The sequence below is a fragment of the Haliotis asinina genome, chromosome 8 (assembly GCF_037392515.1).
Source record: "Haliotis asinina isolate JCU_RB_2024 chromosome 8, JCU_Hal_asi_v2, whole genome shotgun sequence".
Lineage (NCBI taxonomy): Eukaryota > Metazoa > Mollusca > Gastropoda > Lepetellida > Haliotidae > Haliotis > Haliotis asinina.
The window spans coordinates 37,848,893-37,876,430 of NC_090287.1; the positions used below are offsets into that span (position 1 = coordinate 37,848,893).

General features: G+C 37.4%; 1 protein-coding gene across 2 annotated transcripts; it reads right to left on the reverse strand.

The window, feature by feature from the left end:
- Window positions 1–11: 11 nt before the first annotated feature.
- On the reverse strand, window positions 12–26,689 carry LOC137295446 (transcriptional adapter 2-beta-like). Of its 2 annotated transcripts, none has more exons than XR_010957566.1 (17): window positions 26,434–26,689; window positions 26,237–26,296; window positions 19,426–19,526; window positions 18,062–18,102; window positions 17,042–17,092; window positions 16,312–16,368; window positions 16,088–16,191; window positions 14,859–14,931; window positions 13,948–14,110; window positions 13,245–13,324; window positions 13,012–13,083; window positions 11,707–11,814; window positions 6,458–6,507; window positions 5,845–5,885; window positions 5,385–5,470; window positions 4,166–4,228; window positions 12–3,177 (listed from the first exon to the last, which is right to left on the reverse strand). XR_010957566.1 is itself a non-coding variant. In XM_067826819.1 (17 exons), the coding sequence occupies exons 1-17, from the start codon at window positions 26,524–26,526 to the stop codon at window positions 3,055–3,057; spliced, it is 1,323 nt and encodes a 440-aa protein (XP_067682920.1). In that variant the 5' UTR covers window positions 26,527–26,689; the 3' UTR covers window positions 12–3,054. The 2 variants fall into 2 exon arrangements, 1 of the variants encoding a protein (XP_067682920.1); XM_067826819.1 differs by having other exon boundaries at window positions 11,750–11,814.
- Between the last annotated feature and the right edge of the window lie 849 nt (window positions 26,690–27,538).

A 27,538-nucleotide genomic window follows, 5' to 3' on the forward strand; every position in this document is an offset into this window, starting at 1 on the left:
AACACAGTGTGTAAGATTAAAGAATTTATTCCCCTCATCGCACTTGTATACAGTGGGTGTAGAGCAGGAGGGTAATACCAGATGACGTACATTGTACATCATACTGAATGTATATATGGTATGTACGTACACACAGACAGACTGACAGACAGTGGATAGTGGGGTGGTGCTATCACACTCTGATATATCTCATACAACATTCATTCAGCTGACACACCTGCTACACATACAGCTGGGTTAGTCACACACGTCAATTTCTGCGTCTTCTGCTAAGAGGCATCACACCAATGCCAAGGTCACCCACACTGGTGTGTCATACAAGCACGGTAACATGTCACATGACATCAGATGGTAGCAGGGAGACACTTTTGATGCACAATGATATTTTGATTAAAAATCTTGAATCTGAATAAAATCTAACTAAATAATAGGCATGAGCCCTAACATTTAAGCTAAAATTTTCTTCGAATTGTTTCTATAAAACTGTTTCAGATTCATGAACAAATAAAGAGGACTATATGACCCATATACACCTCTTAATCAAAGAATGCCTTAAGATTACTACATACAATTAAATCTTCAGTGACCATTAGTTCAAATGGTACCAGTTTTTACCTTAAGAAATAGAAACCTACTGAAACATGACTCGATTCTCAAGCGGCTGTTTATGCAGCTGGTGCCTGCCTGAACTGTTGTCATACGAATTACTGAGGTAACAAGAGCATTTAACGATGAAGGCAGGGAGGGGAAGAATGAATTTACAGCAGTTCTGCAACGTCACAGTTCTCACAGAGTTATCTGTGAAAACAGCATGTGAATACTGTCCAGAGCAACAAGACGGGCAGTCCAGGTGGCGCTGCAGTGAAAACCTGGGGGAGTAGCGGCTCCTGTATCCTGGCAACAGAGAGATTCGTTATCCTCTACACTAACATGGACTAGAGAGAAGCAGTGGCTACAGCAACACATTGTACATGACACACAGATACAATAACCAGGAACAAATAGACAGCATTTAGCTCCACACACGACTCCTAGCCATACATCCAGCTGAATGTACAACTGTTGTCTCTCCCCACTGTCTCTCAATAACATTATGCATCTCATAAATAGAAGAGAGTAAGACGAAGTAAACAAATACCACAACACATTAACTTCTAAGTTTTCATCACTGTTTTACTGAAGACTTTCTTTACACTCTAACTATGCAGACAATGTTTTGCTTTCAGTAAGTGCAACACTTTATATAGCCATCTTGTGAGAGTGCATAGAGATAAAAACTAAGTTAGTTCTAACATAAATGTTAATCTGCGTCAGCATTAGATCCTACTCAGGATGAAATAATACAAGAACAAAAAATAAGAAATCTTTCCCGTTTCAACTGTCCTGTCTTTGAATTGCAATCCTTTAAAAACACCTTGAGCCTTATAACAATGGAAGTGAGTGAGTATGGATCTACGCCCGTTAGCAATATTCCAGCTCTATCAAGGCAGGGGATACCAGAAAAGGGTTTCAGAGACTGTACCAATATGGAGAGTCGAACCTTGGTCCTCAGCATGATGAGCAAACCCTTAAACCACTAAGCCATCCCATTCTACCCGTAACCGTGGAGGTCTCCCCCGCCTCCTCACCTAGTATATACTAAACAGTTTAGATGGTGGCATGAATTGTTCTATCTGGGTTTGAATTTGGTTCATATCAAGTCAACATTGGCTAAGGCTGTCGCTCAGGAACCAATCCATGAACTTAAAGGCATTATTCAGAAGCTAATTCAAGTCATAATATAAACTAAACTGGCTGATCAACACTCTTACATAACTTGTTTGTTAAACACTATTTAAACACCTGATTATTTTACAAAGTTGATAGGTTTTTTTTAGACGTTTAAAACCTCAGGTGAAGTGAGGGACCCTCAAATTGTTTTAGGATTATGGGAAGGAAACAAGGCCAAGGGCAGTTCTAGCAGTTAAAATGTGCTCACTGTCACAACAAATACTAGTAAAACATGGTCATCCATGAGATAGGTAAATCATGGGCCACCTGAAGCAGACATGGTCAATCTAACTTGATAGATTGTATTTACGATCACCAAGAGCAAGCCAACTTGACAAAACATGTCGGCGAAGTCATCCATATTTCCAGACTAATGATATGAAATTTATATTCAACAGTCAAAGTCTCAGACTAAAGGTGTTTTTAGTCGTTTCTTTCAAGCACTACCATTGTCATAAGGATATTTAGGTAAATATCATCTTACATCAATTATGGATGGCCAAGACCTGGATGACCAATCCCATAAGCTGTATACAATAACCGTTAACCAAATCAAAAGTTGTGAAAGTTGTATGAATGAAAAACAGTTCAACGTCCATGAAACAAATGAGCTGATTATTAAAATGATTCAATGATCATATAATGAGAAGAGTGTATTGCTTATGATATTATAACCTACATGTTACCTCTCTGAGGGCAGCTTGACCTCTCATGAGGTGATGTTCCTGAGATACTGTGATAGAACTACCATAAAAGTTCAACGATGGTTCCAAAGATATGTGGTACACAATCCTGCACTGCTAGACGTGGGAGTTTGCCTTGCTTGCAAATGCTGAATATGGAACACGTATGAAAATCCCCCGTCTCTCTGTCAGTTATGTACAGCTACACATGATAATCAGAGAAGCTAACACACAATGGCTGCAACTTGCCAAACCAAACACAAGATTTGCACTAAGAATAAATTACAGTCAGACCTTTTATACATGGAACAGGTTTTGCGCTAGTACATTACAGATTGTACAGGAACTTAACAAACACTGTTAGAGACGACACACCATTGTGGCTACACAGGAAGCATCATTTGGCATTGCACACCACTGGGAAATAAATATGACACTCAAAGTGCCTCTCCCTGTCTTTTTGGCCCCCAGAACCATCCCACATGTGTGGAGACCCCAGCTCCAATTTTTCTTGACTCCTTTGTTGCTTGTTGTCCCCATGATGCGTCTGTGAATCTCTTCCCTCACTGAATCTGTTGCCACACGCAGGCTACGGGCAACTTCACGTGACACCTATCCAGCCATTGTCTGAGAGAAAACTCATGATTTTTCGGCGATGAGTTTTATCCATGCCACTTGGATATCGGATTTTTACTGGAAATCCTTGGCGCCTCTGGAGGTAGTCCTGACACACAAAAACGACTCATGAATACTTCACAACAACTATATGTAATTTAATGTTAGATAAATCCTTTACAAAGAATTAACATATACAGTGAAACCTGCCAAGGCTGGTACCTGTCTAATCCAGCACTGTCAAAACTACTATATAATGTTGGTCCCACCATTTCACAACATTATGATCATTAAAACATTGTCTAATCCATCACAGGACTTTCTGGTCCCAACTAGCAATTTTAACTGTAACTGACATTGTCTAAATCAGCATGTTCAGTCAAGGATCCATAATCCAATACGCTAATTAATCCTCTTGGCATGCTAGATAATCTGAAGTGGTGATTGCGGGGTAAATCAAATGCTCTAATGATCATCTGTCATCAACATTGTTTTAATTTGTTACACAAATACAAAAGATCATTAATGAGATAGAGAGAGAGATGAGTGTAAAGGACAGCCATGTTCGAAAATGATCGTCACTGTCTAATACAGTGAGTGAGTCAGTGAGTGAGTGAGTGAGTTGAGTTTTATGCCCCATGCAGCAATATTCCAGCTATATGGCTGCGGTCTATAAATAATTGAGTTTGGACCTGACAATCTGGTGATCAACAACATGGGCATCGATGTGCTCAATTTGGAACTGATGACGTGCGCCGGATGACCTGACCACCTGATCCCGTTTGTTGCTCCTTACGACAAGCATAGTTGCCTTTCATAGCAAGCATGGGTTGCTGAAGGCCTTTTCTACCCTGGACCTCCACGGGTCCTGTCTAATACAGTTTAGACAGGTTTCACTGTATAACATGGATATATTTTGACATGAAATAAATTCATCTATCATTGTATGATCAGTCAACTGACATGCACTAGTCAGTGTCCACTATATTCTATTGAACACGATGTTAACAACAAATGTCTTGACTATTAGACTCAAATACTTAGGCTACAAATGAAATTTGACAAAACAAGTAGAGAATTCTGAGCACTGATCTTACTTTGATGATGCAGGTTTTTATAGTTGAATAGTTGGCAGGTGTCATTCCTATGGAGTTGCATAGCTGAAAGTGAACAATGTACAATAATTAAGGCTGTTATCATACACTTGCATATTAGGTGAAGTAAACCGTAGCCTTCATGAATTCAATTTGTTATTCATGATCACCTGAACCGAATATGAATGAATATTTACATTTCTTTAATAGAGCATGTTCTTATGTCCTTCAAAGAGAGATATGCAAGAATGGAATAAGTACTAGTCTTGCAGTAACTAATGTTAGTTTGCAATGGCTGCACACAGCACTGTGGACTATAACAATTAAACCAAATTCAGTGTCACGTCAGATCACTGGTTATTACTACAACAAATTAACAGTCAACATGGGGCTTCCATGTTGTGTGTCAATCACTTAACCATAGTATTGTATTCATGAATAATAAGTTGTATTTGTTACCTAATATTAGTGATACATACTTGCCACACAGTGTATTCGTTACAGCTCTAATAATATTGTCCTTTCATATATCAAAGTATCCTGATATCTACTGCAATTTGCCTCTGCAATCATGAACTCATCAAGTTTGTAGTGACTTATATCAGTGCTCATTATTCACATCTTACTCAGTATCAGGCCCTACTATGGTAGCTTGAGTGTGTCTATTGGCCCAACCACAGTAGCTTGAATGTGTGTATTGGCCCAACTACTGTAGCTTGAGTGTGTCTATTGGCCCAACCACAGTAGCATGAGTGTGTCTATTGGCCCTACTATGGTAGTATGAGTGTGTCTATTGGCCCAACTATGGTCACATGAGTGTGTCTATTGGCCCAACTACAGTAGCATGAGTGTGTCTACTGGCCCAACTACAGTAGCACGAGTGTGTCTATTGTTCCATATACAGTAAGCATGAGTGTGTTTGTCAGGCTGACCAGCATGAGTGTGTCTAAACAATTACAGCAGGATTGGTCTGTTCGTACACCAGACAAAGGTGTCTTGTATCCCTGTATTGTTACATCCCTGAAACACCTCAATATGTCACAGCTCTAAACAAAATTTTCTATAGGATATTTATAACCTAAACACTGGGGCCTTGTTCCACAAAGTGATCTTAGTGCTAAAACCTAAGAGGTTCGTAACGCTATGATCACCTTAAGGAAGGGGGCCCAGCTCTGTCCCTAAGTGATTACTACAATGCTCTTCAAAAGCTATTCAGTCATACTTTTCTCTCCCTCTCGGACAGCATCTCGTAGCCTGGCTGTGAGGCCATCTCCTTACACTCTTCTTCTGTGTCGTCATCTTTTACTTCTGTAACAACAAGACAATCTAAAAGACACCATATTTTGAATGCATAGGCTCTTCTTATGATCAGGTTATGATCAATGTGCATTATCATACACTGACAATGATTTTCATTTACCATGTTTACAAACGTGTAAACATGTTTGTTATTACACACTGCACTCAGCAATACTGCAGACATATGACTGCATACTTTAAATAATGAGGCTTTGACCAGACTATCCGGTGAATAGATAACGAGTATGGATTTACTTATTTGAGAAACGATATGAGGCATCAACCACATCAACAAGCCTAACCACACAATCATTTATATACTGACTCACCATGTTAAGAAAGTGAACAATTAACAACACACCATTAAAGTAAGTTTTACTCACCGTCGTCGTCGATGAGTATATCTAATTTTTCTACTTTTCCTCTGCAAAAAGAAACAAAAGTCACAATGAAACCTTATGCAACAAATATGTGACATTGAAATGTTAAAACTATAGTCCTTGGCATGTATTTTGGATAAAATATGGATTGTATCAACTGCTACTGCAATGAAAATTGGCTTTCAGATGCAATTACTTGGCATTCCCCTTGAGTGAGTTTAGTTCTACGCTACTCTTAGCAATATTCCAGCAATACCATGGAGTGCGACACCAGAAATGGGCTTCACACACTGTACCCATGTGAGGAATCGAACCTGGGTCTTTGGTGTGACAAGTGGACAGTTTAACTAATAGGCTGTACCCTCGTCCATTCTACTTAAATGGACGATTCTACCTAAACATCTTGACTAAATTAATGGCCATACTCTGAAGCATATTAGCTCAAAGTTACCTTTCCAATATTTAATGACAATCAGTCGATATTTAGTTAACCATATTTGACAGAGTCCGATGACTTTGGCCATTGCTATCTGGGGCGAGCGTAAGTAATGAAAATAGCTTTAAAATGGATATCAGTCAAACACATAAATAACATTATAGTAGAACAATGACTTACTCTGCTTTTTTTGAGACTGTTGAGTTTCGTTTGGTCGGAGTTGAGCAGGCCTGTATACATAAACGAAGGGTTAACAGGAGGTTATGAACTGGCAAGAGTGCTATAAAATAGAAGACAAGCCATGTGAAATATCATACAACAAACAGACTAAGCTGACATGACCATCTTGGTTTCAGAACTGTATCACAATGTGGAATTATCTTGACCCTTAGCTGCCTCACATATCATTAAATGTTGACCTACTTTCTTCTGCAACTATGATAAGTTTTTTCAAGTAACATTACATGTAAACCTGTTTTAATCCACAATTTAATTCATGTAACATTAAACGTTTTAATTCACAACATTTAACGTAAGGCTGCTTTAATCCACAACTGTTTCATGTACCATTAAATGTAAGACTATTTTACTCTACAACTGTTTCATGCAACATTACATGATAGCCTGCTTTACTGCACACTTTTTCATGCAACATTAAAAGCAACACCATTACATGAAAATCTAATGTACACCTTTACTGATTCATGCCATATTAAATGCACACGTTTTACTCCAGAACCATTTAATGGAACATTACATGTGATTCTGCCAACATGCCATTAGATATGAACTAACACCGCACCGGTTTCAAGTAACATTAAATGTGAAAGTTACGCTACTCCTGTTTCAAGGAAAAATAAATCTGAATTGACTTTTCAACTGTCTCTATAACACTAAACGTAAGTGAGTTTGTCAATGTTCCATCCATATCATGGCTGTCTGTAAATAATCAAGTCTGGACCAGACAATCCAGTGATCAACAGCATGAGCATTGATCTGTGCAAATGAGAACCCATGACATGTGACAACCAAATCAGCGAGTCTTACCACCTGATCCCGTTAATGGTCTCTAATGACAAGCATGGTTGCTTTTCATGACCAGCATGGTTGCTATTTATGGCAAGCAAGGATTGTTTAAGGCCTATTCTACCCCGTCCCTTCACGGGTCCACTATATGTGAATCTACTCGATTCTTTTCTCATGGAACATTTAATGATAGGGGTGAAACGGTATACTCTTACCATGGTACTGTACGTATTGCAGTACAAGACCTTCAGTTTGGTTCTCTTTGGTTTGTAATATGAGATATGGTCATAATACAGAAAAATGACGAGAAGAGACAAAAAACCTGTTACATTGCTTAATAACATGGAAAAACTTAATCATAATCTTTGTTATTTTGAATGAACAAAACTCTCATGATTAACACATAAGAACTGGCGAGCAAAATGGTAAGTGATCTTTCATGCAATCATCATGATCATTGGTATTGCTGGTAATAGCATGCATTCCAGATCTTGTGCAAGATCACTCAGGTTCACCACAGTTTTGCCAAATAAACACCTAATTTCAGGTCGATTTGTCACATTCATAGCTGACCAGTTGTTGAAACATTTTCAGGTGTAATATGATGTGTATTAAGTAGACCCTTTTGTTATTTTAGTATGAATGAATTGTTGCTGCTGATAATGTTTTTTTCTGTTTAATTGACTGGATTAAAAATGACACTGACATGAGCTGCAGAATTAAACACTGATTATTCAGCATACTGAATTGCAATTACATTTCCATAAGACTTAGAGATCATTTGATCTGAATTCCACTGAGCATATCTGTTGAACATTAATTCAATAAACCATATGAAACCTCAGACATGTATAAATTTGGAACAGTTGCAATATTATAATTATGAGATTCTTAGATAGATCTGCTGAGACTATATGAGGGGTAAGTTTTGCCACGTCACAAGACAAAATTTACCTTTCGATATAACGTTCTCAGTAAATCCAGTGTTCATGTTCTACTTCATACTTCTTCATATAACATTTGTAGCTGTTTGAAAATTAGGAAATTGGATTTTTTCTTATGTATCAGATCATTTTTTGCATTTATTTTGAAGTCTAACATATTCTACCAGTCATATTTGAATAAACCCAATGGGAATTTTATATCTATGATACGTAAAAACCCATCTTTAACGCAAATAATATGTTTACATAATGTCCGAAGTTACAGGAGGTAGAACACGACTGGACAACTATTTTTATTTGAAATAAGTGAAAAAGGAAGCCAGGTATTAATGTCATGCTGACAAGGCTTACTTACTTCCAGGAAAATGACAGCTGTCTAAGAATGCATAGACTTAGATGACATGATTCGATTTCTAGACATTTTAGAAAAGGTATAAAAAAAGGTTTTTAAAATTACGGTACAAAACTGAAAATACCGATTTTTTTGAATCCATTACAGTATACCGAACCAAAGGCCAAAAACCGTGGTTCTACTATTAAATATTAAATGTAAATCTTCTTTACACCATAACATGGGACATGCTGAACATAAACCTACTTCATTCCACAACTGTTTCTCAAAGCACTTTGCACTCAGCCCGACATATACAAGGTATGCTGTGTTGGGAAGTTAGCTGAAATCTCACAACTGATGACTGCTCCATTACCAATGAGTCATTTTTCAGATTTTAGTAATAACATTGTTATGGCAGACACATATAACATGATGCAACTTGCTACTTTAAACAGATGACTAATATATCATGAACATAAATTTTATGGAGTTTTCAAGATGAATCAGTCATGACTTTTCAGGAAGTGAAGTGAGTTTTTGAAGAATTCAACACGTTTTCAGACCCTGAGAACTTTGAACATATCATCATCAAGTGTTTCAAAGACAAAAACAGTAGGTCCAAAATTGTTTGCATCTGACGGGGAAAAATGTGATTGATTGCATGGGGACCAATCTTTGATTATTTCAATTAAACAGAACGCCACTAGTACACAAAACAAACAGATGAATGTAAGCACTTTCTAGTATTTTGATGTCGTGCAAAGTCATGAATTCAGTATATGCTACATTCATATTCCATTTGTTACTTTTCTTTGATCAGTTTCTTTGTTGAAGCAAGTCATGTCATGTTGCTAATGACATACTAGTAACATGTCCTGCAGGACATGAAACAAAAGATGACAGTTCTACATGACAGTCTGGTCTCTGGAGACACACACACAAAAAAAGAAACTATGGAATAAAAAGAAAACTTGGAAAAGTACCTCTAAAGATGCAAACATCAAAAGAAAATATGATCATTGTCCATCATAAGCCTCAATCCTTCTTTTCCTCCGGAAAACTTTCAAATGTTTGCTGAAAGTTCTCCAGTAACAAATCATATGCTTAAGCATGAGAATGAACACTTTCATACAATAGATAACACTTGGTCTTTGAACATGACAAGTTTTTCATATTTTAGAAATGTTTATGAGTCCTATTATCACAAGACAAAGATTTTATCAATTCTTTAATACAATGTTATGAAATTCTCCGAAAAAAAGTACTCCGTTTTGTATTCAATGAAATGTTAAATCGATGAAGGATATAGGATTACCTTCAGTGACATACATGAATGACTGAAGACAGAAGATTATGATGCAAAGCCTAAGGAGAGAATCCAGTGATTAAAGAGAAGTTCAAAGACTACAAAAATGTGAAGTGAACAATTGGCCATTTTGATACATCCCACAAGAAATACCACTGATTTAGTTACTATGTAAAACACACTGCCAGTCATTAACCAAGAGTGAGCAAGTGAGCAAGTGAGCAAGTGAGCGAGCAAGCGAGTTTAGTTTTACGCCGCATTCAGCAATAATCGAGCTATATGGCGGCGGTCTGTAAATAATCGAGTCTGGACCAGACAATCCAGTGATCAACTACATAAGCATCGATCTGCGCAATTGGGAACTGATGACATGTGTCAACGTAGTCAACGAGCCTGACCACCCGATCCCGTTAGTCGCCTCTTACGACAAGCACAGTCACCTTTTATGGCAAGCATGGGTTTCTAAGGGCCTATTCTACCCCGGGACCTTTAAGGTTCTCATTAAGCAAGATGCTGTAACTCTATGAAACAAGAATGTATTTAAATCTAATTTCAGTCACCGATCTTCAAACAATAATATGACTGTGAAAGTTGAGCTAATGCAGATTGACAGGACTGACACCATGACTTATCACTGTGATGGATAAATTCACTCATTCAGACAACATGCTGTATCAAATTTAGACTTGGGTAGACATATAAACAGCGCCACCCATTCTTGCTATGTACCACTTAAATGAAATGAGAAGACTCTGTCAGAGATGCCAACCCCAAAGTGTTGCAAATAGTAGTTTTAACGTTCAAAATTAGTAGTTTGATCATAAAATTAGTAGTAAACAAACAAAATCATGATGGATTCTGAAAAAAATATTAATGATTCGCTTCGCTAAAATTATGTTTGTTACTTGCAATCACTGCAGTCCAAATATGTCATTAAATTTGATGAATGGAAGGTACGTGAAGTCCGAAAATGTATTTCATCTTTGAAAATATATGTTTTTGTCTATATATCCAAATTTTAATGAATTTTATTCAGATTTTGTAGGATTTCAAGTGGATCTGTATTGGCGTAGTTTGAAAAAATCGTAGAGGTTGGCATCTCTGCTCTATGGTATCTGACTAACCAACCATTCAAAATCTATATTTAAGAATTCTTCAAGAAATTATACCTTAGCGTAGCTATTTGCACCCAAAAATCTTGAACATTGAAAAAGCACTACTCTTTCAATCTCAGATCACCAGTTGCAATTTCCAAGATACAATATATGTATATGAAACTGCATTACTAACATCATTTCGCCATGCTGAACTTTTTAGGTAACATGGAGCAGAAAACCGTAAGAAGTACACACATTCTGAGCAAACTTTAGCCGTAAACAGCAAATACCTGTAGTCCCAGTATAAATACCGCCTGTAGCAGATGTATGTGTAACTACTATAGACAGCGAAGTAAGTTTTGGGTTTTAAAAAATGAAAAGAGAAAACTTTCCATGGTGACTTTTCATGAGTGACCTTAGCATGACAGTTCAGTCCAAGTCAACCTTGTCTCACACACATACGGGGTGTGTCACACGCAATTAGTATATCCCCAACTGTCTGTTGAAAAAAAACTAAATCACCTAATGCAGCAATAGTCCAAATGTAGTACATAGCCTTAACTGACATTCAGTTAACATGGTAAGCAATCTGTTGAGCCAGTCCTGTGCTTATGAAGACTTTACATGGAGAAAGAGCAAAGATGGTTTAAGGCGGCTAAGCTTGCATCAAACAAAAGACTGGATTGAGGCTAGATGGATGATCAAATTTAAGAAACACTTACGCTTCTTTGGTCTTAGCAAGCGGGCACTCAACAGGAAACTCACCATCTTTTTACGATTTTCTTTCTTCTTTTCCCGTCTGTACTTTTCATCCTCAAAATCCTCTATTTCTGAAAATGATAAACAGGATACCAAGCTCGACATATTCAAAATGGTCACACCTTATGATGAAGTTTACAAGCACTTCAGCATTACAGTGAGTGAGAGTGGTGTGACATTACAAGTTGGTCGCAAGTGGGTTATTGGGCTCATGTACCCTGGAGGTGTGTTTATGTTCTACGAGCCTGCAGGGCATGGGGAACATAAACAAACCTCCAGGGTTCATGAGCCCATGGACCCTGAGGGACCAGTGAACAACGTACTTATCTTACCGAACACCTGAATTTTAATTTTGAACTGTTTGAAGCACTTCTGTTGAATGTGAGGCGAATCGCCATTTTGCAGACACAAGGTAAACAGATTTAGAGTTATCTCCCTTCCATCGATTTTCAATCGCAAAACATCGGTAATTTCCATGCTTGATGCGTGATTCAATGTCATTCAAGGCAAAGAAGTACTACTATGAAGCATCAGAAGAGTTTAGAATTCTCAGCGGTGTACATTGAAAATAATACATCGCCTGTAAGCGTGGTAGTTTGAAAATAGTATAATCGTGCTTAGCCAATCGGTAAGTGACATTCATGTGTGAGGTAAGATAAGGTTTAATGCACTATTCCAGCAACATTTTATCAGGGACATTGTAGATGTTCTTCAGACATTATACCCGAGTGGGTATCCAGTTCACATTACAAATGAACACTCTATACACTTGACAATCCAACCTACAGAACATAAGTGTCAAGTTCAGTTTAACAATGTTAATGTTATTCAATCATTTCAGGCTTCAAGTTCACCTACAACATGATATGTTTGTTGCCTTCCATTCATCAACCACATACCAACATGATACTATGATTGCAGAATTTTCATCTACAACACACCAGGGAGAACATCTCAGTATCTTGATGTTACAGTAGCTAAACATTACAAGTAGTAATGTCACACAAAGTTTTCACATACTGTACTGATGAGGGGAATCGAACAGGGATGGTTGGCATGACAAGTGAACACCTTAACCACTAGGCTACCCCACTGCCCACATGTTTTTTTCACAAGAAAATATGAGGACCAATTTCCTATATCACCAAACAGACAAAGTGCAAGCAAACAAAATAGCAAAAGTGACAAAACTGCCTTATAAAACCAAGCAACAAGGATTTACAATAAACATGTTATCCCAAGTATCTGCCAAGCATGCATAAACTTACCACTGATAACAGTTAATCCATGCCGTCTGTACCTTGATAGTTCTTTTATTCGAGATTTCAATTCTTTTTCTTCTGCAAAAAATATTCCAGAGAATGAGTAATTTGATGGTCACTTAACATATTTATATTAAACAAATACATCCCCATTGGTACCAGATACTATCCACGACATAACCAGTATAACTGGTTGTGCAATTCTTCATTTGATCTTGAGTTTTTCAAAATCTACTTACTTTGTAAATCTTCAAAAAAATGCTCATGTTCTGCTGCCGCATGAAACTGGGAAAATGATTTCATTTTTTCCTGGAATTCCCTGGAATCAGAGAGACAAAAACATTCATCCTTCATTCACCATCACTGTCACCCTGTTTTTCCACTGTTTCATAGTAATGGAAAACTTTTAAATACCACAAAACTCAACACTCAACAATAAATTCTATTAACATGTTCAGGGAGTGAGTGGTATGATCTTAACTCTGCTGAGCAGTATTCAGGCAATATCACCGCATGGGGACTTCAGAAATTGGCTACATGCATCTTTACGACAAGCAGAAATGAACCCAGGTCTTTGGATTGACAAGCTAATGCTTTAAGCGATTGGCTTGCCAATTGCCCCAGCAGAAGTCATTTGTATTAGGTACATAAAGTATTGTAATGGTCAAAGGCTTCCACATTCAGTGATTCGTGTTCAACACACTTGATCAATTAATTCAACATCACACTCAGCAATATTTTAGGTATAAGTGTGAAAATAATGGAGTCTGGACCAGACAATCTAGTGATTAATAGTATGAACACTGATTTTCGAAAATGGAACATGATGACATGTCAACCCACTAGCTGAGCCTATCACTTGATCCCATTAGTCAGCTCTTACGACAAGCATGGGTTACTGAAGCATGGGTTAATAGACGAGACACATGAGGATCTGATCACCTGACATCTTTTGACATCTTTTTCTTCTGTTGCTGTGATTTGGACTGTTTGGAACTGGTGGATGCTGCCGATGTTATTAAACCATAATCTCTTGCCAATTTTTTTCTTCGCTCTCTTTCACGTATTCTTAACCTATACTTGTCAACCTGGCATAACTTAATTTCTGTCAAAAAGAAAAGAAAATCGCTTTCATATAAGAAACATCTTAATCATCAGTAATGGTGAAGTTTGAATTAGATTTACAAAAAACTGTAGCAGAGGCAGATTTTATGAGCTCTTGTTCCCTTAAAACTAACACATTCACTTAGGGAGTCAGTTTAGTTTTACACCACACTCAGCAATATTCCAACATTATGAATCTATTATATAGCTGTTTTATGTCATACACAGTAAAGGTCTGTAAATAATCAAGTATGGACCACGCAATCCAGTGGTCAACAGCATAAGCATCGATCTGCTCATCTGGGAACTGATGCCATGTCAACCAAGTCAGCAAGCCTGACCACCAGATCCTGTTAGTTGCCTCTTATGACAAGCATGGCTTACTGTAGATGAATTCTTACTCATCTTCATGGGACAGTATGAGTGGTAACTGTGTATGACATAAAACAGCTATATAATAGATTCATAATGTTACATGTTAGATCCTGTTAATCGCCTCTTATGACAAACAGTCGCCTTTTAAGGCAAGGATGGGTTGGTGAAGGCCTGTTCTACCCCAGACCTTCACGGGTCAGATTCACTTAGAACTGATATACTTAGTCAATTGCTCAACCTTCTCAATGTTAACAGAAAAAAGAAATACTCTACAAAACAGTACACCAAATTGTTCACTACTCATTTGTTAGTGTTGCTTGTCATGGTTACACTTGTGACCGTCATCTGTCCCCAACAAGTGCAAGGAAGCTTACCTATATCTAGGTCTTCATCATCATGGTTGATGCTTAGACCACTGACTAGAGTTTCAGCATCATTGTCAAACTCCTGGAACAAAACAGTAAACAAAAAGTCAACATTTCTTCAGATACTTCATGTCAGCTGAAAATATTTTCAACCCTTCAATTTATGGATGTTTTGGAAATCACTTTGTACGTATATTCTCAGGGTTTCACAAATCACGGAAATGTGCATTCAGCACTTGCAAAAAGACTTATGATGAAAAATAAACTGAAGACATGGTCATTGATATCCCCAGCCACAGTGTTCTGTTTCTATTTTTGACAACTATCCATTCTTCCTACAATTAGCGATACATTAGCTCTTAAATAAGAATCTGTCCCAATTGGTGATAATGTGCATACTAAATCAAGAAACCCATAACTCTGTAAATAATTGTAACACAGCTTCTGTTTTCTAACTCGTGTTTGTGTCTTGAAAATATACACCACATTTGGTTTCCCTATCAACAATGGTTTTTGAAAAATCTGTCCCCATTGATGATACTGTGCACTAAATCAAGAAATGCATGCAAAGGGCCATAACTCTGTAACAAATTGTAAAACAGTTTCCATTTTCAAACTACATCACTCTGAACACATTCGAATTTTGGGTTCCCTATCTATAACATTTTCTGAGAAAATCTGTCCCATCATGGAGCTCAAACCTATGTCTCCATCCCACTTGCAGGGAATAAAAACAGTGCAAGTCAAGGGATGTACAACCACAGTGTAAAATAGGTCTTGAAATTTAAGCAATTATCAAATCTTACAGCATTGTACACTACACCATTTCATCACTTTCTAGAATCCCTGTCTTTCCATTATGGACCCTAAATAATTTGTTGTCCCCTTGGCCTTGAGTTTTGTAGATCAGGATAAAATTGTCCATTATTATGTGAAAGCATTACCTTAACTATTTACCATGTTAACAGACAATTAGTGTTTCTATAGGCATTTTTTACAGCTTGACATCGTGACTGGCTGGCATTTCAATTAATAATAATTTGTAAATTTTACCAGTCAAGTGATCACGCTTCTGATTGGTTGTGAGGGTGCAAGGTCTTGCGCACAATGTCGCAATGCCTGGGGGTTTCAAAACTGCTATTTAATATCTGACAACTCCTCAATGTCATTGTGAAAATATGATCTTTCTGGAGAAAAAATACAACAGACAGCCTTAGAAATGACCATACAACACTCACCCTCTCAAAGTCGTCTCTGAAAGGCATATAGCCCAGCTCCTGTTGCTCTTGAATGGACAAGTCAAGAGGTGGCACTGGCACAGTGATACTGGGAGACAAAGGACCTGAGACACAAAATCATAGCTACTGACAAACTGGACAGGTTTCTGTTTTGAACTTACATGAAGTGCTCTTAATCTCTAAATATTTACTTCAAGAGTATGAACAAAAGAAGCCTGACTTACCACCATCAGGACAGGTGTGGTCCAACACTCGAAACCCATATTCTGTTGGGAATGTGGCTGGAAAACACAAGACATAACAATTCCATCAAGAGAGTGTCATAAACTTGGCAGTCTAAACACAAGACTGTTCTGGAACAATTAGTGTTTGGCACTGGTTGAAATCTCACAACTAATGCTTGCTTAATTACCAACTTGAGGAGTCTTCAAGAAATATTCAGTCATGAATTTTCAGTTAGAGAAGCGAGTTTTCTCAGGAACATGTTTTCAGGTCATGACAACTTCAAAGATCGGTTCCATTGTCAAGTGTTTCAAAGACGAAAACAGTACTTCAAAATTCTTTGTGTTTGATTATGAGAAAATGTCACTGACTGCTTGGTCATTTGATTAATGTGACTAAGCTTTGATTGTTTCAATTAATCAGAACACCACTAGATACAAAAAACACATGGTATTGTATCCATCAGCAGTGTCAATGTAAGTCTTCAATATCTTGGCATGTTGACATATACGGCATTAAATAAGCCGTCAAACTAAACAAATTCTTACATCAATTATTTCCTGGACAATTACTTTAAAACGTTCTGGTAGGCAGCAGTAAATGTGTTACTTTGGGTCAAAACATTTATCCTTAATAAATTTTCTTGATTGCAACTACTTCTGTAGTGCTGATCTTCCACAAAATGGACATTAACTTTTCAGTAAAAGATGAAGTTTGAAAGAATATATCTACCTTTTCCTATGTTTCCCTGAACAAAGAAGTTGATATAATGTTCCTGGCATTCTGAAAAACAAAGGGGAAAATTGTTATGAGCTGTTTTAGATGAATGTCTCTTTCTCTAAAACACAAAACTAAACCTGTCACAACAAATCCACTCAAAACCACCTGATCTGAACATGTTGAACTGTGAACGTGTTTAGAATTAAATGAAAACAACATATAGTTGCTCGCGCTCAGCAACAATCAAGCTATTAGAATGTTGGCTGCATATTGACTACAAGTACAACATTGAAAATCCAATGATACATGTCATGAACAATGACCCATAGAGTGGGATCTGATGAAACATAGTAAACCAAGTCACTGCGCCTGAATACTCAGCCAACTGGTCATCTTGTACAAACAGCACAGATGTCTGAGGACCAATTTAAAACTCAGAATCCCAATTTAATCCTTAAGTTTGAACGAACCTTCCCTGTGGTTGCTGTACAAATGTGGCCAATTACAGTTTCAAGAAAACAGGAAGCAAGTGCAACAGTGACGTTACATCAAGCATAGCCAAAATTAATAGAGTCTGAACCTGAAAATCCACTGATCAACATAATGATCATCAACAGATGCAGTTGGGATATGACGACACATGTCAATGAAGTCAGCAAGCCTGGCCACCCACTGCAGTTAATCACTTATTACTATGACAAATATGGGTAGATGAAGGTTGATTCTAACCCGCATTAACATGTGTTGAGTGACACGAACAGTAAAACTTGCAATTCCAATTTACAAATTTGTACTGACTTTTACTGCAGATTTGTATCAAACAGAACAAATGATGTGGCCAGTTCAGATCTGTGAAACTGCTTGATTTCAAGTCAAAATTTCCTTGTGGTTGTGTGGAAATAATTTAGGTAGGTATTCAAATATTGAATAGAAATAGTGATAATGGTTATCGAAAATCGAAACTGAAGTATCAGATTCAATTTTTTATCCTTGCACATCATCGTTGCAGCCCAAATCTAATTTGTAACATACCTTGTGCTTTCTGGCTTTCAACATGGTTAGCAATATCTTCCCTGAAGAACACAAAACAGAATCTGGGTTAGCATATTAGAAAATGTTCTAAATTACTCTGTGTCAGTAAAATAGCGATGTATTTTGTTCATCACCAACATGTACTCTTTACTACCCTGGTTACAGAAAACAGACGAGTAAAATTCTTTCATGTTACAGTCGAACCCCGTTTACTTGGACCCCACATATCCGGAAACTCTCTCTTCTGGATGATTTTTATGAAAAACGAAACTTGCGTCCGGACTTGGACGGCGAATTTTCAAATTATTCCCACAGATTTCCATTGAAAATGATCCAGTTATCCGGACAGAGAGATGTACAACGTGCATGTGTATGTGTCATGTCAATACTGTTTACCGCATGACTTTGTGATTTCATTCTTAATCTATCGGAAGGTATTCGGTGTGAATTGATTAATTAGCCATCAAAACACTAGTGACGCGTGTCACTCATCAGGATTTGATGCATGTGAAAACATCTCATCTGTAACGAAAACACATGCTAAGTATGATTAAGGTAAACTACACTGTAATTGTACTGTATATAACACTTATGAATCGATCCCTGCTATCTGTCTTGACGTAAGTTAAAAATAGCCTCGCACATGACCTAAGTCATGTGATCCCGTCCGGAAGTTTACTTTCTGCAGACAGCATAAGTTCGATGCGATATCATATGTTTTTAGGGCATTTAAAATTTAAAAAAAGAATATGCAGTTGGCAAAATAGAAACTTTTTGTCATCAATTCACGTTTTTCATCTAACTTACCATCTGAAGCTCCACACGCTACATGATTACATCCGAGACAACCTGACAAATAGTAACCTGCCGCATGTATTATCGGTACACTTATATGTTATGATGATTCACTGTTATTACTACTGACGGTTGATTTATTGCTATATGTACATGAATATTTTGGGCTTTCACTTAATTTTCAAGTTTTGCTTGTTTCATTCAGTTAATGGCACATACCGTCCAGATAAACGGGGTTCGACTGTACTTATAATTCTGAACCAGTCTGCATCACTTCAGTTTTGCTACAGTTTACAAAATATAACTGAATAAAAAATAGAAAATGTGACATAAGAAACATTTTGCTCTTTTTCAAGCAGGACTAGCAACAAACTCTGAGTGAATAAATATGGTTAACGCCACTCTTAGCAATATTCTGGCATCATCACGACAATGGACACCAAAAATGGGTTTCACACATTGTACCCATATGGAAATTGAACCCTGTAATAAGCAACTGCTTTGACCACTTTAAAATGTAAGACATGTGGACTTGTTTAAATGGAAACTTTTTTCAAAGTGTATATTACCAGTTGCCAAATCCGTACTGTTCTACAGCGTCCAGCAACATGTTTTCTTCTGCCAGAGACCAGGGGTCTGGATTGTCAAACACAGAGGGAGGGCTGTCACTCTGAAAGACAAACCAGAAAATGTCACTCAGCTGAACATCAGTGCTGAAAACGGAGATGCTGGGAAAACTGAATGGGATAGGTCAGTGATAGAGAACTACTCCACCTGTGGAACAAACAGGGAATTATCTTTACACGGTAAAATTTAATCATCATATTTTAGGTATAAATAACTTTTTAGAAAAGAGACCTCACATATTTCTCACAAGATGACATATACACATGTATCAAGTTTTTATTCCTGGAAGTGGAAACAATTGTCCAGGATTAATGTCATTCACTCTAAAGAAAACAACAATTTTCTCTGATCTGATCCTCTGTTAACATCAAACAAATCCTCTGTTAGTTCTCAAGACTGGTTAACTTTTTAATCAGCTCAGTCACTTTAAGCTTCTTAAATCTCAGTAGACATGGCAAGAAAAGTATTCAGGGAAGCACATAAATCTCTATTTTGTTTTTGCTTGTTTGGTGTTCACACAGCAGAAATAAATATTCCAGCCTTGACTGTGGTCTGTAAACTGTCTAGTCCACACAATCCTCTGAGTCTGATTGACATCACTGATGCACTTCATCAGGATACACTGACACACAATCAGCCAAGTCACTGAGCATGACGTCATACTGACCACTTGGTCCATTTAGATCATTCTTTGGATAAGCATACCTAGTTGAGGGCCTATTCCACATCAGAACACACACTGGGGATTGCATAAAACATGCTGATTGGCCTGAAACAGTGGCCATGCTACTGTAGATAGTTCAGACTTAATTCTTTGATTCATTTTCTTGTTTAAGGCTAAACTCAGCAATATTAAACCTATGTGAATCGTGATGGCAGTTGCTGATAAAATTGAGCCAGGATAAGACAGTCCAGTGGTGATGCAACTGGATACGGCTACATGTGTCAATACTGTCAACCAGGACCAGACCATATAAGTTTCATTGTAACATTTCATTTAATGTACAGAGTTTGTAATTAGGAGTGTCCTCAAACAGCATTTAATGCTAGGGACCCGTAATTCTTCAGCTTTCAACATTTACTAGGGTAAAGACAATGAAACCTTGGACTTCTGCCTTAATTCTGAATGCTGTAATGCTTTATTAGCACTTGTTTACATTGGTTTCAATTTGACTACCACTACTGAAGTTATATTGAAAAGTCATTGGCACTCAAATGTACAGTATATTCAGCATGAGCAATGGTTTGGGTGTATCTGTACATGTTGTTCAACAGCCAGAACCTTTAAAGGTCACATGCAACGAAATACACAAGTTTGCAGATTCTGATACCTTGCTGTATGCACTTACTGAAACAAATCATCAAAAATACCAATTCAACCTATAAAATTGGAAAAAAAAGAGATGAAAAAAAAGCCTGCGAAATCGGAGTTCAAACAATTCACTAAATTTCCCCCACTGCTAGGGGTAAGAGTCGTTTCAACAGCTGTGCTGTGCTGCGCCCATAATGCATGCACAGTGAATAGGTTCGCGAAGCTTGAAACAATAAGCATGCCTGGAGTATGAGGTCGTGAGCAGTAATCTTGGTTGTGTACATAAACAAGTAAATAATCGTTACTTAAAAAAACTTGTTGATTGTGGTAAGCAGCTTCTGTCACAGAGAAAGCTCTATGTTTAATTTATTGGCACCTGTATGTCTGCTTGCCTGTCTGCTAAAGACAATATGCTATACACAGCTTCAATCATTGACCACATGCAATTTCAACTTAACACCTATCGGGCTATGCGCCATAAACAAAATAAATTGATTTATGACACGTGCAGTCAAGTCTTGTCTCCGCCACATTATGTAATTAGGCAGGTGTGATACTTGCACACATGACATGTTTTGATGTCTGTGGGTTGCAAACAAACTGCATCCATTTTTCTCGGATGACTGGATCTGACAGAAACTGGTGCAAACTCTTTCAGTTTCAAGTCCTGCTTTGTACTCGGGTGAATGATAGTTTCAGGCACACATTAGTTCACCATCTCTACGGACATGATTTTGATCGGATCGAATGCAAATTCAGATAACATGTATTTGCAAAACCTAACATCTCTATATACATTCTTTATGGATAACAATTTCTTCTAGTGTATATGATTCTGTCTGACAACGGTAAATGAATCCATACTGAAACGACGCATCAAGTACAATATAAGAAGTTGTTATGTATAAAGAATCTTAATTCTTGTGACTTGCCATACTTCTAAAATGCCCATCAAACAGCTCATCTTTCTGTACACACAATGAGCCCTCACCGTATCAGCAAATGAACCAGCCAATCAGAAGTCATTGTTACACTAGCGTGCACATCCATCCATATGACTGGGTTCGGTCTCCCAAGGGCTTCGTTCTGAGGCAAGTAAAGCTAAAGTCCAAAATATTGCACTTTTGAATCGCAATTGTATGCTTATAATTTTGTTTATTTCTGTTTTCACAAGCAGCAATGCATATCATATATCACGAATAAGTGATAATTGTGTTTTAATTACGACTGATTTTTTGGTTGCATGTGACCTTTAACATGACATGCTCAATATCCACTAATCAGGGTTTTACCATGACTTACAAAAGCTGGGGCCCAAAAGCTGGGGGTCTTTGGTGGTTATATGAGGGTCCTGTATAATATGGTGGCAGTTTTATGTAAGGTACGTGCAAATAATTTCTTCAGCACTTAGAAACTAGATTAAATCAGTGATCATGAAGACAGTTTTGATGACTGATGGGTGAAATAATAGAGACAGATAACTGCTCTTGATGCACAATATGCAAGCTCTCTGTATTTTGTGAGTCTCTCTGGACATGGTATTCTTGGTTTTATGCATTCATCCCCTACGTTTGTGCTTTGCATAAATACCCCGACTAATTCATCAAGATCTGCACATCTCTTTAACAGCCATTTTTAACATTTATTTCAATCAACAGCTTACCTCTGAATGATTGTGTGAATGTAGTTGTTCAAAGTTGGTCGGAAATATTTCAGTTATACCATGTTCTAGCAAAAAAATTAATTTTAGGTGACACAAACCAAAGGATGGCAACAAACTATTTGCTCTGATGTCAGAGTACAGGTACATATGTCACAGAGTACAGGTACATATGTCACGAATCACGTGCATATTCAGAAAGCCAAACCATATCTCTTCATGAAGTCAATTCCTTATTTGTTATCACTTGTGAGTGAGTGAGTTTAGTTTTACACTGCACTCAGCAATATTCCAGCTATATTGCAGTGGTCGAGTCTGGACCAGACAATCCAGTGACAACATGAGCATTGATCTGCACAGTTGGGAACCAATGACATGTGTCAACCAAGTCAGCCAGCCTGACCACTCGATCCAGTTAGTCGCCTCTTACGACAAGCATAGTCGCCTTTTGTGGCAAGCATGGGGCCTATTCTACCCCGGGACCTTCACAGGTCTGTTATCACTTGTACTGATTATTCATTAATGTTTTCAAATCAGTACTCTAAAATATTTATATGCTATTTATCAAAGCAAATATATGCAAACTTGAATGTATTCATGCCAAAAAGATTGGTCAAAACTCAAATTGTATTCAATTAACGCTGTCATTTGGCTAAAACATGTCAGAGAATGTATTTTGCCACTGTCTCACTGAATAGAATGAATATTTTATCAACAGCTGACATATCTGGTTCACTACCTAGTGTTTGTACTTGTTACCTAATATCAGTAATATGTATCATAGTTGCATCATATTTAACATATTGCAGACCTAGTGTACAGCTGACTGCAGGGAGTTACTCTGCCCAGACTGCCAAAGGGATACAGTTTCCACATGAGAGTTTATTGTACAAAGAACTGTTTGCAATATTCCAGCTAAATCAGGACCAACTGTAAATCACATGTAAATACTGTTCACTATGGATCTATTTCACAAAGATCCTTGTGCCGGGATGATAATAAATCTCATACTCTAACAGTCTTTCCATAAAACATGAAACAGTCCCTAGTGTCATTAGAATAGGATATTCTGCCTGGTCCACACATATGAGTATACTATAAAATCTCAGTCACATTAAAGGGGCACTGATGCGGAGCGAATAATGTTTCTCGCCAACGGTCTAATTACGAAACCAAACCGCAAATTGGTCAGCGCCCGCTCCTTCGAACGTGACGGACAAAGGAACTGGGCTCCTGTCCATATTAGCAGAATTTCTTCACCTAAACAGTCGGGAGGCCGGATGCCCATCATATGCCATTTGTTTAAAAATATCCATGGTATTCCTTGTCTGATCGTAACCAAATATCCCAGCAGTGTAGTTCTTTTCAGATGCTTGGATGGTATAGTTACTGATCCAATTTGATCCTATTTCAGTGTTTTTAACCTCGATATTTAATCATGTTAATCATGTTACATGAAAATATGATGTCTACAGGCACGTAGCCATTTGTTTCAGTACGGAAGATTGCAAAGCGTTATATTTAGGTAATTCTGAGTGTTGGTTCAGCTGTGATAGCAAATATCTTACGAAAATTTTGGTAGCTATGGTAGCTACAGTGGTTTATTATTTATGATAATAAAAACACACAGTTGATTTATTTGAATTCGTAAACAAAAAACAATGACTTTGCCTTTGGTAGAGAAATCTGAAAATTTTCTTACGTAAAAAACCCTTATTTCACCTATTTACCCAAGTACACAGCAAATGCCCGTGTGTATTCCCTATGTAACGAAATTCCGTTGGTATCCTCAAAACAGTTTCTGCCCAATAGTGTTTTCAGGCTGCATGCGACACAGAGATTGCATCTTCCTTGCTGTAACTCGCATTTGATTGTGTAAACCTACAAGTGTTATTTGTCATCATTCTCTGGATGGTCAATTAATGAATTTATAACAGGTATAATTAGTAGTAACACAACTTCGGTTACTCAACAAAGGTTCCCATTTGGCATTTCTCCTGTCTGGAGTAAATACTCAACATTATAAATTAAGGTCTGTAATGGCAAATGTATTGTATGTTATGTAATATGTGCATGTAAGTGATGCAAGAGGGTTTATCAACTGAGTTACAAAAACAAACATCGATGAAAGGATTAACTGATAACTCACTGATTGATTAATTACTTTTATCTTCTAGCGGATTTGTCAAAAGGCAGTGTGTGTAGATGACTACACCCTGTCGTAAAGTGTAAGTGCAAAAACATCCTCCCTTCAAAGAATTAACCACCCTTGCGTTGATTGATTGATTGCTCATTATTGGTTAACTAAATTACTTAGAATAGTGGACATCATACAATTAGTTGCCAGGTGTGCTATCTTTGGAGACCAATGAGAGGTTTATCTGGTTTTCACCAACGAAAGACGTGAAACGATGTGTTACTTTTTCGCAAATGAGACAGTTGTAAGACACGCGACACAGAGCAGGATTATTTACTAGCTGCAGATGAATGGAATACGATTTCTTTTACGTGGATATTGATAGATACATTCCTGAACAAGGTAGTAGCCTTACATCGTTGCTATAAAATTAGTCTGTTTCACGTTCATTTTTTGCATTTTGTTTTAATCTATTTGTTGTAACATTCAGCAGAATCTGTATGACAGAAAAAACACACTAGATCGTGTATGTGTGTGAAATAGGATCCACATTGGCATTCTATACAATGTATACATGTTGCTGTTATGTTAGAAATTTACTATGAGTATAAGCAGATCGTGTGTTCTTTTATTAATTTTCAGAATCATACAAGTATGACAATAAACTAATTAGGGTTATGAGACAAAGTATAGAGACTACATTGGCTTCGTTATTTTTCTGTCCTAATAGTTTTTTACCATTTTTACCACGGGCAGATGATTAACCTTCAAAGTGTTTCATTTGTTTTCATAATACATTTGTAATGAAGTAAAAATGACTTCACCTCAGTTGATGTGTCTATAATTAAACTATCAATTGCGCTTACGGATTGCGCAGCAGAGGTCACGAACCAGTCACGAATTCTGGGATATCATCCGGGTACTCACGGGAGAAAAACAATAACAAAAGTTTTCACCAGTCCACGGAAATTGCTCCGCATCAGTGCCCCTTTAAACACATGGCTTTTCCTCTCCCCTCTGATCATTGCTGGGGCAACAGCTTATGTGAAAACTGCAGCCAACCCCTTCTTTTCAGATATCAATTTTCCTTTTGAATGATTAAATACATAAATGTTTTTCGAATCTAATGATATATTATAAATCAATTTCTTCAAATTCACTTGAAAGACAAAAGAGCTTGTTGAAGGTAAAGGTCCATTAATATAGATGACAAGAGATAAATGTTATCCAAAGGCACAGAGTGCAATATTGTTATCAGTGATTTTACATACATGTAAATAAGTTTACAGCAGAAGGTCTCCAACGCTTTGTTCGTTTTAAAGAATTACAAGATGCCAAAATAGAGAGCAGGGCTTCACTTGTTACCCTTTTTGTGTGGACAATAATTATATATCGACGCCGTTCTGTATCTCATGAACAGTTGGGGGCACACATAAACATGTTCATTTTGTTTATTTCAACCTTTAAAATTAGATCAATCACTGGAATAAGACTTTTACTTAGTAAAACTTATTTGTTCCCTCACTTCCGGGTATTACAACGACCGAACTTCGATGTAACGGACACTCTGATTGGCTTATGCATGCATGGGCGGGTTAATCTCAGCTGGGGAAGTCCGTGCCTGTAGCTTCTGCATTTACTCACCCCCACTCGATAACGGTGGTCCTTTCGGTGAGATCCTACTTCCGCCCCGTATGAAAAACACTGCAAAATAAAGAAAAATGTGCAATCTTAAACTTTTGTTCAAATCAAAGGTAAGACTATGCATTATACACTTTGATTTCAGGGGAAAATGAGATGACCTATTTCGAGCGAAAGCTTTCTCGTGACGTCACACTTGCCTGTAAACAAAGGTCAAAGTCTGGGCATTCAGCACATCGAATTCTGAAGCCAGAAATATCACACTGGCAATTGCTACAGCTGTGTTTTTCCATCCCCTACACACAAGGACACATCCGGTGGATGTAATAAAAGGCCAATTTGGTGGTTTGGAGGCGGTTTGGCCATTCAATCCACCAAATCTTCCCCACTCGCCATCTTTTGTTCATCTGCGATCGTGAAACCGTGACGTCACATTCTCCCATAACCCATTTGAATATCCGGTGTCCGAAAATAACTGTACGGTACTTGCACACACCTGTTCGGCCGGGTCGTTGTTGCATGTCTGAGTTTGTTTTGCAGGCCATGGATACATAAAGTATGATACTGCTTTGATAATATTGACGGAGCTGTTTTATTAGAGACCATATTTAGAGCTCTCAAGCAATAAAACATGACATTCGCCTGCGGTAAATTGTTTTGAAAAAAATATTTCCTCGGGATGATGATTTTAAAATCTTTCAGCAAGAATGTTAATAAAATGCGTAAAAATGATCCATGTTTCTCAGACAAAGTTCCTGACAATAACATTCATATTCCTTGACAGCCATTTCCAGAATCATGAACGTTGTCGAATATTTTTAGAACACGTTCGTCATTATTGAAAGAAGAGAACGTAAAATATAAAGTTATGTCTGATAAGATCACGCGTGGGAAACCCTCAGCTTGTTTACACGCTAAAATAATAACCTGATGTGTTGAATATGGCAGTTGACGTTTATTATGGCAATATTGTATGTGGTGTCTGGAATTTCCATCTTTGCGTTTCATCTAGACAGCATGACTAGAGTGAATGCAGGATCAGAAGTGTCGCACTTCAAATATTAATCTATTACATGTATGTGCGTTAATTAGCCAGAGAAAAGACATCCCATGTCAAGTAAGTCTAACGAAGTGGGCGGTTGTTCAGTACAGTTAATTTCTCACTTTTTCATTTATTGAAATGTTTAATTGAAATGTTTGGTTGGACATTCCACAAACAATTGAAACTTTTTATCGATTGTTCGATTCGCACGAGAAAGCAAGAGCATGTATTTAATTTCACAAGCAATATCACTCAAGTTCAAT